The 12,144-nt window shown below is 43.3% G+C and overlaps 1 protein-coding gene across 10 annotated transcripts in view; it reads right to left on the bottom strand.

Annotated features, from left to right (window-relative positions):
• LOC121549019 (ephrin type-A receptor 7) overlaps window positions 1–12,144 on the bottom strand; it is a 99,813-nt gene that overhangs the window by 4,115 nt on the left and 83,554 nt on the right. For 5 of the 10 annotated variants that reach the window (XM_041860799.2, XM_041860797.2, XM_041860798.2 and 2 more), the window contains exons 12-15: window positions 2,963–3,024; window positions 2,607–2,816; window positions 2,136–2,285; window positions 397–590 (exon numbers count right to left, since the gene is read on the bottom strand). In XM_041860799.2, the coding sequence (XP_041716733.2) occupies window positions 397–590; window positions 2,136–2,285; window positions 2,607–2,816; window positions 2,963–3,024 (616 nt within the window). Of the gene's footprint in view, window positions 1–396; window positions 591–2,135; window positions 2,352–2,606; window positions 2,817–2,962; window positions 3,025–12,144 lie in introns of all 10 variants that reach the window. The other 5 variants (XM_041860789.2, XM_041860794.2, XM_041860791.2 and 2 more) reach the window with 1 other exon arrangement.

The raw sequence follows: 12,144 nt of genomic DNA on the forward strand, positions 1-12,144 counted from the left end.
TTCCCTCAGCCAGGGCATTGAAAATGGGTCGTGGATGGGTATTCCAGCATGACAATGACCCAAAACAAACGGCCAAGGCAACAAAGGAGTGGCTCAAGAAGAAGCACATTAAGGTCCTGGAGTGGCCTAGCCAGTCAGTCAATTCATAACATTTTTGACATGTGTTTTTTTTTAGGATTTTTCAAATAAACCTACCATTAAAATAATAAACTGATCATGTCTTTGTCAGTGGGCAAACGTACAAAATCAGCAGGAGATCAAATACTTTTTTCCCTCACTGTACTTCCATAGTCTTACAGCTAACATGGTGAAATGTAATAACTGAAGCTAATAATTTATTCCATTGGAGCTTTGTAGTGCTTAGTTATAGGGTTTAATGAGACAAGCTTTCCTTACCTCGTGCAGGTTCCCACTGGGGTTTTCAAGGTATTGGGATTGCGAATCATCTTATCAAGGATGCCAACTATTTGATCAAATTTGGGTCGATCGGCCCTGTCTTTCTGCCAGCAGTCCAGCATTAGCTGGTGCAGGCCTGGAGGGCAGTCCATGGGAGCAGGGAGGCGGTACCCCTCTTCTATAGCCTTTATCACCTGGGAAAACCAAAACACAGGCAAGTCTTTAAGGGGATATTACCACCACCATTACCACCACATTAACAGTCACCATTTACTAGAGTTCATTTCCATTTCATCCTCTAATCAAGATGTTTGTAAACAGGAAGTGTCAGTACAAGTCTTGTGTGGTTCCCTATTTACAGAAGTGGTGCTTTGAGGAAAAACAGGCCAAACCAGATGTGATCACTCAGTCTCAGCTTGTTAAGATGATGGTGAGACCCAAGGACCCAGAGTAGCAGGACCCAAATTAGGAGATATTGAGAGGAGCACCTAGTGTCCCTGTATGGCACAGAGATGGGTCTCTAGAACACCTGCCCATGCCTGTCATACTGTACAAATAGACCTGATTGTAATTAATTAAGCAAACAGTGGCTCTGTTTTCCCTTAGATGCATCCTTCATATTGTTTATACTTTATGTCTCATCAATAGACTGCATTTACACAGGTCTAATGAATAATGAAAATAAACGCAGCTGCATATCCTTAAAGCTACATCTATTCTCACTGTGTCAATAGTTTAAAACAAAGTCCATTGAAAGTCAATGGCGTGAGAACATTAAACATTAGGGGCAATGGGCACCTTAGATTTGAGATGCAACCGTCTCTTCCGCTATTCGGGGAATGTGAGTTTGTTTATTTTCTGCACATATTCATCTGTTATTCCTGTCAGGGCTATTCAAACAAGACTGAGCTACAAAATAAAAAGTTTCAAAGGAGCTGTTTGCCAACATCTTGACAGAGGAACTGTAATCTCTGACATTGATGCCTGTCAAGCAGCCGAACGTCATCCACGCTACTTCAATAGCCAATCATGTTTAGCATTTCTAACAACTGATTGTTCAATCAGCAGGCTTCCCATTAGGAAGTACTGAGAGTAATATAATCCTATTTAGTCTTTCTGCTGAGGAGAAGACTGTTTGTCCTACTGGATTATATCATCTTTAACTTCGCCACGGGAGAAAACTACCACTGGAGCATCTTTCAGACAAGTACTTGCAAACAGTGGCAAATTAAACCATTTTACTACTAAAGTATCATAGTTACTGACGTTCAAATCGGCGGCCAAACTCATCTATAGCCACTTTTACGATCAGCATGATGAACAGATTTGCAATGTTCATCTGTTCCAATTTAGCTGAAACAAAGCAACGACTGCAGCTAAAACAGAAAGTTCTATATGACTAAGTAGATAGCTCTGGCATTATTGAACTCTGACAAATAAGGTTACATTATCATAACTCATTATAAAGGTTAAAAGCCGTTTTGAAGTCAAAAAAGTATTTTGTATGCCAAGTATCTAGTCTCTTTCTTTATATTATCATATAAAAACATAATTAATTAATACCTAACAATCCTCCTCATTCAACTCTGAATAGTAATTGTGGCCCACATTTAAATCAGTCCTAAGAATTCTGCTAACTCTGTTAACCCCTGGGTAATTTGATAGCCAGTCTCTGAGCAACATGCAAAACCTGACATGTATTTGGTGAATGATTGACTTCATGTAAGAGAACAACTCACATCTTGATTGGACATGTCCCAGTAAGGCCGTTCCCCATAGGACATGACCTCCCACATAACAATGCCATAACTCCACACATCACTAGCGGAAGTGAATTTACGGTACTGGATGGCTTCCATTGCTGTCCATCGAACAGGTATTTTTCCGCCCTGTTCAGTAAAATGCAGGTCAGTGGCTGGAGTAAAGATCAAATTCATTATATCCTGCATCTTCCCCTAAAACATCAATTAGAATAGAGTTACAACTTTGCACACAGGATCAGCAAAACCTCCAAACATTTAAAGCTAAAACTTTACCAAAGAGACTGCAGGCTTTGCATATTGAATAACTAGGCCCAGACATGCATGGGTATGCATGCATATTTTCTACTCCATTCCCATGCATTGGCTGTTGGCTTGATTTGAGTATTCAGAGAGAGCTCAGGGAGTCTAGGCAGGGTAAGCAATACGGGTCTGGTTTAATTGACTCACCGTTGTTGTGTAGACAGCCTCGGGATCGTCATCGATCACTCTTGACAGGCCGAAGTCAGACACTTTACATACGAGATTGCTGTTGACAAGTACGTTTCGTGCAGCCAGATCTCGATGGACATACCCCATGTCGGAGAGATATCTCATCCCTGCTGCTATGCCCCGCAGCATCCCCACTAACTGGATCACTGTGAACTGACCATCGTGTTTCTGTACACAACAGAGGAAAACAGTCAGCTAAGCAAGATTGCAGTGCTATTATTTATAGAATAAGGAACTCTTAATGCGAACATACTGTATTATACATGTATAACTGGTTAGGGAGTTGCCATTTGAATGCATTGAAAGGTACTCACCCTGAGGAAAGCATCTAATGAGCCATTTTCCATATATTCAATCACAATCATCACCGGTTTTCCTGAAAACAAGGGTGACACATTCCATTATTTGACACAAAAATATGGCTTGCTACTTGCAAATGTCTATTAACGGCCTGCTAAAATACATTTACGTCTCAGTGTAATATTTGTTTCATTGGTTTGTAATTAAGTGTTAACATCTGCTCCTTATATTAGGCTGTCTAAATTAGAAAATGTAGAACAGTGAGCAAGGCCAATTCAATCAGATACACTATATATACAAAACTATGTGGTCACCCCTTCAAATTAGTGGATTCGGCTGTTTCAGCCACACCTGTTGCTGACAGCTGTATAAAACTGAGCACACAGCCATGCAATCTCCATAGACAAACATTGGCAGTACAATGGCCTCAGTGACTTTCAACATGGCGCCGTCATAGGATGCCACTTTTCCAACAAGTCCGTTCGTCAAATTTCTGCCCTGCTAGAGCTGCCCCGGTCAACTGTAAGTGTTGTTATTGTGAAGTGGAAATGTCTAGGAGCAACAACGGCTCAGCCGCGAAGTGGTAGGCCACACAAGCTCACAGAATGGGACCGCCGAGTGCTGAAGCGCGTAGCGCGTAAAATCATCTGAGTTCCAAACTGCCTCTGGAAGTAATGTCAGCACAAGAACTGTTCGTTGGGAGCTTCATGAAATGGGTTTCCATGGCTGAGCACCAGCACACAAGCCTAAGATCACCATGCACAATGCCAAGTGTCGGCTGGAGTGGTGTAAAGCTCGCCACTATTGGACTCTGGAGCAGCGGAAACGCGTTCTAACATTTTAACATTTAAGTAATTTAGCAGACGTGGGTGGGTTGCCGATCACTGGGATGACAGCTCAACTTGGGATGAGGAGGGGCTTTAGCGGGGGAATTAGTGGAGAACAATTGAAGGGTTACTTAGTAGCAATGCAAATATCACGGTACAGCTATATGGACACTCAATCATTACGCTATTTTTTATTGGTACATTTACAAACATATTTAATGATAAATAGACTTGAAACTTGTATCTCATTATGGTGTATGGTGAAATAAGTATAGCCAGTTATAATTGTAATGGCTTAGCTGATAATAACAAAAGAAGAACAATATTTACATGGCTCAAAGAGAAGGAATATAATATCTATTGTTTACAGGAAACTCATTCAACAATTCTAGATGAAGTTGCGTGGACAAAGAAATGGGGGGGGCAAATATACTACTCCCATGGGCAAAGAAATTCAAAAGGGGTGATGATATTAATTAATAGTAATTTCGATCCGAATGTGCAAATTGTCCAAATAGATACGCAAGGTAGATGGATTATTTTAAATATGTTATTGGACCATAAACAGATATGGCTCATTAACCTTTACGGACCAAATAATGATGATTCACACTTCTTTGACAATATCTATAATAAATTATCAACCCTGCAAGCAATTCAAGACAATATTATTATGGTGGGGTATTATAATACTGTTTTAAATAGCTCAATGGACCGTAAAGGAAATCACACCACAAACAATCACCCACATGCTCTTAAGGAAATCGTGAATGTCATGGATACATTAGAACTAGTAGCTATATGGAGGCTTAAATATCCTGATTTAGTGAGATATACATGGCAGAGACTCAATCAAGCTAGTCGTCTTGACTTCTTTCTTAACTCATTCTCGTTGGCACCAAAAGTTTAAAAAATGTTGATAGGGGACAGAATGCGGTCGGACCATCATATAATTGGCATATACATTACTCTTACTGAATTTCCACGTGGGCGAGGATATTGGAAATTGTATCAAAGCCTATTGGATGATAATTAATTTTTAACTAGGACAGAGGAATTTATAATTGACTTTTTACAACATAACATAGGTACGGCAAATCCCCTTATTGTATGGAAACCTTTAAATGTGCCTTTAGAGGCCATGCAATTCAGTACTCATCTCGAAAACAAAAGCAATTTAGGTCAAAAGAGTTTATACTAACAAAGGAAATAGAAAGTCTAACAGAACAGATAGATGGCAATAAAAACGGTAACATAGAGGCTCAGAATAAATTAGAGGAAAAACAAAAAGAAATGGAGAAACTTATTCAAGAAAGATCAAGTGTAATATATTATAAAAATTAAGCAAACTGGATGGAATATGGGGAAAAATGCACAAAATTCTTTTTTAATCTTCAACATAGGAATGCTACCAAAAATAAATGGTTACAATTGAGAGTCACCCATAATTCACCAAATGATATTTTGAAGGAGGAAACAAGGTACTTTAAGCCTATGTTTTCATTTTAGGCGCCTCCATCTCCTCTAACTGAAGCTAATTGTAGAGATTTTTTTTCTATTGATAATGTAAAATTAACAGCCATACAGAAAGACTCATGTGAAGGTGAAATTACAGAGGAGGAACTTCTGGATGCAATTAAATACTTTAAGTCCGGGAAAACTCCAGGGTTGGATGGCATACCAGTCGAGGTATACCAAACCTTTTTTGATATACTAAGAGGACCGTTATTAGCATGTTTTAACCACTCCTATGTAAATGGTAGATTATCTGACATCAAGAAGAAGGTCTGATCTCATTATTACTGAAACAGCATACAAGTGGAAAATATAAAGATCCAGTCCATTTAAAAAATTGGAGGCCCCTTACACTTCAGTGTTGTGATGCAAAAATTCTAGCAAAATGTATAGCGCATAGAATTAAAAAGGTATTGTCGGATATTATTCATTCTAATTAGTACAGGTTTTTTACATGGAAGATACATTGGAGATAATATAAGGCAAGTATTGGAAACAATAGAACACTATGGAAAATCTGGGAAACCAGGCCTGCTATTCATAGCAGACTTTGAAAAGGCATTTGATAAAGTACGACTGGGGTTTATACACTGCTCAAAAAAATAAAGGGAACACTTAAACAACACAATGTAACTCCAAGTCAATCACACTTCTGTGAAATCAAACTGTCCACTTAGGAAGCAACACTGATTGACAATACATTTCAAATGCTGTTGTGCAAATGGAATAGACAACAGGTGGAAATTATAGGCAATTAGCAAGACACCCCCAATAAAGAAGTGGTTCTGCAGGTGGTGACCACAGACCACTTCTCATTTCCTATGCTTCCTGGCTGATGTTTTGGTCACTTTTGAATGCTGGCGGTGCTTTCACTCTAGTGGTAGCATGAGACGGAGTCTACAACCCACACAAGTGGCTCAGGTAGTGCAGCTCATCCAGGATGGCACATCAATGCGAGCTGTGGCAAGAAGGTTTGCTGTGTCTGTCAGCGTAGTGTCCAGAGCATGGAAGCGCTACCAGGAGACAGGCCAGTACATCAGGAGACGTGGAGGAGGCCGTAGGAGGGCAACAACCCAGCAGCAGGACCGCTACCTCCGCCTTTGTGCAAGGAGGAGCAGGAGGAGCACTGCCAGAGCCCTGCAAAATGACCTCCAGCAGGCCACAAATGTGCATGTGTCTGCTCAAACGGTCAGAAACAGACTCCATGAGGGTGGTATGAGGGCCCGACGTCCACAGGTGGGGGTTGTGCTTACAGCCCAACACCGTGCAGGACGTTTGGCATTTGCCAGAGAACACCAAGATTGGCAAATTCGCCACTGGCGCCCTGTGCTCTTCACAGATGAAAGCAGGTTCACACTGAGCACATGTGACAGACGTGACAGAGTCTGGAGACGCCGTGGAGAATGTTCTGCTGCCTGCAACATCCTCCAACATGACCGGTTTGGCGGTGGGTCAGTCATGGTGTGGGGTGGCATTTCTTTGGGGGGCCGCACAGCCTTCCATGTGCTCGCCAGTGGTAGCCTGACTGCCATTAGGTACCGAGATGAGATCCTCAGACCCCTTGTGAGACCATATGCTGGTGCGGTTGGCCCTGGGTTCCTCCTAATGCAAGACAGTGCTAGACCTCATGTGGCTGGAGTGTGTCAGCAGTTCCTGCAAGAGGAAGGCATTGATGCTATGGACCGCCCGTTCCCCAGACCTGAATCCAATTGAGCACATCTGGGACATCATGTCTCGCTCCATCCACCAACGCCACGTTGCACCACAGACTGTCCAGGAGTTGGCGGATGCTTTAGTCCAGGTCTGGGAGGAGATCCCTCAGGAGAGCATCCGCCACCTCATCAGGAGCATGCCCAGGCGTTGTAGGGAGGTCATACAGGCACGTGGAGGCCACACACACTACTGAGCCTCATTTTGACTTGTTTTAAGGACATTACATCAAAGTTGGATCAGCCTGTAGTGTGGTTTTCCACTTTAATTTTGAGGGTGACTCCAAATCCAGACCTCCATGGGTTGATAAATTTGATTTCCATTGATAATTTCGCCTGGAGAATTTCAATTTTGGAGAATCTCTTATAAAATGGGTCAATATCATGTATAGTAACCCTAGGTGTAAAGTAGTAAATAATGGCTATTTCTCAGAAAGTTTTAAACTGTCAAGAGGAGTGAAACAAGGTTGTCCACTATCGGCATATCTATTTATTGTGGCCATCGAGATGTTAGCTATTAAAATCAGATCCAACAATAATATCAGGGGATTAGAAATCCAGGGCTTAAAAACAAAGGTGTCATTGTACGCCGATGATTCATGTTTTCTTTTAAATCCACAACTAGAATCCCTCCACAGCCTCATAGAGGATCTAGATACATTTTCTAACCTCTCTGGATTACAACCAAATTATGACAAATACATTACGTATTGGATCACAAAAAAATAAATTTTTTACATTACTATGTAGTTTACCAATAAAATGGTCTGATGGTGATGTGGATATACTCGGAATACATATCCCAAAGGAAATAAATGATCTCACTCGTTCTTCCAAGATGGCGTAGCAGTGCGGTCGCTTTTATTCATCGTCCCTGTGTAAATATCCCGTTTCTTGTTTTTTTTGTGTCTATTTTGTATATATTTCTAAATTTTTACTTTTCATTCTTTAACTAAATATACTTTCCTGCAAACCGCCTCACCCAACGTGGAAAGGATTCTACTATTTCTTTATAACTTTCATCAAGAACCGTAAGCTGAAAATAGGTAGCTGCAACTGAATGGCTACCTGTTATTAGTCACCGTTAGCGTCTTCACCACTGTCCGTGGCCTACACTATCCACCAGCCAGCTCTAGCTCTAGCCTGGACAATTCGTCGGCCAGTCTGCACAGCGTGCTATCGACCCAGCGTGCTATCGACCCAGAACTTATTGGACTTTCTGCCGGAATCACTGGACCCTAGCGCCGGATCATCGCAACCAGCTAGCTAGCTGCAACCTGTTGTTGGCTGATTACCATTGCCCTATAGCAAGCACCAGTTAGCCTTGAGCTAGCCTCAGGCCCATCTCCCGGCTATCTACCTCTCTGTCAACCGGACGGGACCTCCTAGTGTTGACACTGAGCCCCGCCGATCCAACACGACTGGTCTGCCGACGAAATATTCTGATGTGGTTTCAACAGGCTTCCCGTTGCGACGACCACGAAGATCCATCTGCCAGCCCCGGCCCGCTAGCACACGCAAACTACAACTGTGCTCCCTGCTAGCTGTGCTGAAGCACCAATTTGAACTGCTCTCGGACTCACATATTGCTGTTCACTGGACCTTATGATCACTCAGCTGCACACCTGATGCCTGCTCGACTGTTCCTTTACACGGTACCCTGTCCTGTTTATTCTGTTTATTCTGTTTAGCCTTAGTCCAAACGTTATCGCTATTTCCAGTTGTTGTCTTAGCTCTCTCTAATAACACCTGTGACTGCTTTATGCCTCTCTCCCATGTCAATTATGCCTTGCCTATTGCTGTTTGGGTTAGTTCTTATTATACAATTTCACTGTAGAACCCCTAGTCCCTCTCAAACTGCCTCAAATAGTTCCTTTGTTCCACCCCCCATACACGCCGAGACCGGCTCAATCGGCTCAATCGGTGCCTCCAGTGACGCTATCTCTTTCATTGTTACCCAACGCTTAGGGTTACCTGAACTGTACTCATATCCTTCCATATCCTTTTCTGTACATAATGCCCTGAATCTTTCCTACAACGCCCGGAGAACTGCCCCCTTTATTCTATATACCCAACGCACTAGAAGACCAGTTCTTAAAGCCTTTAGTCGTATCCTTATTCTAGTCCTCCTCTGTTCCTCTGGTGATGTATAGGCTAACCCAGGCCCTGCAGCCCCCAGTATCACTCCTACTCCCCAGGAGCTATCATTTGTTGACTTCTGTAACCGTAAAAGTCTTGGTTTTCTGCACATAAAAATCAGAAGCCTCCTTCCTAAGTTTGAGTTATTCACTGCGTTAGCACACTCCGCCAACCCTGATGTTCTAGCAGTGTCTGAATCCTGGCTTAGGAAGGCCACCAAAAATTCAGAAATTTCCATCCCCAACTATAACATTTTCCGTCTAGATAGAACTGCCAAAGGGGGTGGAGTTGCAATCTACTGTAGAGATAGCCTGCAGAGCTCTATCATACTATCCAGGTCTGTGCCCAAACAGTTTGAGCTTCTACTTCTAAAAATCCACCTTTCCAGAAATAAATCTCTTACTGTTGCCGCTTGCTACAGACCCCCTCAGCCCCCAGCTGTGCCCTGGACACCATATGTGAATTGATTGCCCCCATCTATCCTCAGAGTTCGTACTGCTTGGTGACCTAAATTGGGATATGCTTAACACCCCGGCCATCCTACAATCTAAACTAGATGCCCTCAATCTCACACAAATTATCAACGAACCTACCAGGTACAACCCTAAATCCGTAAACATGGGTACCCTCATAGATATCATCCTGACTAACTTACCCTCTAAATACACCTCCGCTGTCTTCAACCAGGATCTCAGCAATCACTGCCTTATTGCCTGCGTCCGTAACGGGTCCGCGGTCAAACGACCACCCCTCATCACTGTCAAACGCTCCCAAAAACACTTCAGCGAGCAGGCCTTCCTAATTGACCTGGCCCAGGTATCCTGGATGGATATAGATCTCATTCCGTCAGTAGAGGATGCTTGGTTGTTCTTTAAAAGTAATTTCCTCTCAATCTTAAATAAACATGCTCCATTCAAAAAATACAGAACTAAGAACAGATATAGCCCCTGGTTCTCCTCAGACTTGACTGCCCTTGACCAGCACAAAAACATCCTGTGGCGTACTGCATTAGCATCAAATAGCCCCAGCGATATGCAACTTTTCAGGGAAGTTAGGAACCAATATACACAAGCAGTTAGGAAAGCAAAGGCTAACTTTTTCAAACAGAAATTTGCATCCTGTAGCACTAACTCCAAAAAGTTTTGGGACACTGTAAAGTCCACGGAGAATAAGAGCACCTCCTCCCAGCTGCCCACTGCACTGAGGCTAGGAAACACTATCACCACCGATAAATCTACAATAATCGAGAATTTCAACAAGCATTTTGCTACGGCTGGCCATGCTTTCCACCTGGCTACCACTACCCTGGCCACCAGCTCTGCACCCTCCGCTGCAACTTGCCCATGCCCCCCCCCGCTTCTCCTTCACACAAATCCAGACAGCTGATGTTCTGAAAGAGCTGCAAAATCTGGACCCCTACAAATCATCTGGGCTAGACAATCTGGACCCTTTCTTTCTAAAACTAGCCGCCGAAATTGTCGCAACCCCTATTACTAGCCTGTTCAACCTCTCTTTCGTAACGTCTGAGATCCCCAGAGATTGGAAAGCTGCCGCGGTCATCCCCCTCTTCAAAGGGGGTGACACTCTAGATCCAAACTGTTACAGACCCATATCCATCCTGCCCTGCCGTTCAAAAGTTTTTGAAAGCCAAGTCAACAAACAGATCACCGACCATTTCGAATCCCACCGTACCTTCTCCGCTATGCAATCCGGTTTCCGAGCTGGTCATGGGTGTACTTCAGCCACGCTCAAGGTCCTAAACGATATTATAACCGCGATCGATAATAGACAGTACTGTGCAGCCGTTTTCATTGACCTGGCCAAGGCTTTCGACTCTGTCAACCACCGCATTCTTATTGGCAGACTAAATAGCCTTGGTTTCTCAAATGACTGCCTTGCCTGGTTCACCAACAGAGTTCAATGTGTCAAATCAGAGGGCCTGTTGTCTGGACCTATGGCAGTCTCTATGGGGGTGCCACAGGGTTCAATTCTTGGGCCGACTCTTTTCTCTGTGTATATCAATGACGTCGCTCTTGCTACTGGTGACTCTCAGATCCACCTCTACGCAGACGACACCATTTTGTATGCATCTGGCCCTTCATTGGACACTGTGTTAACAAACCTCCAAACGAGCTTCAATGCCATACAACACTCCTTCAGTAGCCTCCAGCTGCTCTTAAACACTAGTAAAACTAAATGCAAGCTCTTCAACCGAACGCTGCTTGCACCCGCCCACCTGACTAGAATCACTACTCTCGACGGGTCTGACCTAGAGTATGTGGACAACTACAAATATCTAGGTGTCTGGTTAGACTGTAAACTCTCCTTCCAGACTCACATTAAGAATCTCCAATCCAAAGTTAAATCTAGAATCGGTTTCCTATTTCGCAACAAAGCCTCCTTCACTCATGCTGCCAAACATGCCCTCGTAAAACTGACTATCCTACCGATCCTTGACTTCGGCGATGTCATTTACAAAATAGCCTCCAACACTCTACTCAGCAAATTGGATGTAGTCTATCACAGTGCCATCCGTTTTGTCTCCAAAGCCCCATATAATACCCACCACTGTGACCTGTACGCTCTTGTTGGCTGGTCCTCACTACATATTCGTTGCCAAACCCACTGGCTCCAGGCCATCTATAAATCACTGCTAGGCAAATCCCCGCCTTATCTTAGCTCATTGGTCACCATAGCAACACCCACCCGTAGTCTGCGCTCCAGCAGGTATATCTCACTGGTCATCCCCAAAGCCAACACCTCCTTTGGCCGCAATTCCTTCCAGTTCTCTGCTGCCAATGACTGGAACAAATAGCAAAAATCTCTGAAGCTGGAGACACTTATCTCCCTCACTAACTTTAAGCATCAGTTGTCAGAGCACCTTACCGATCACTGCACCTGTACACAGCCCATCTGAAATTAGCCCGCCCAACTACCTCATCCCTATATTGTTATTTATTTTGCTCATTTGTACCCCAGTATCTCTATTTGCACATCATCTCTTGC

Source organism: Coregonus clupeaformis, chromosome 33, assembly GCF_020615455.1.
Source record: "Coregonus clupeaformis isolate EN_2021a chromosome 33, ASM2061545v1, whole genome shotgun sequence".
NCBI classification, from domain to species: domain Eukaryota; kingdom Metazoa; phylum Chordata; class Actinopteri; order Salmoniformes; family Salmonidae; genus Coregonus; species Coregonus clupeaformis.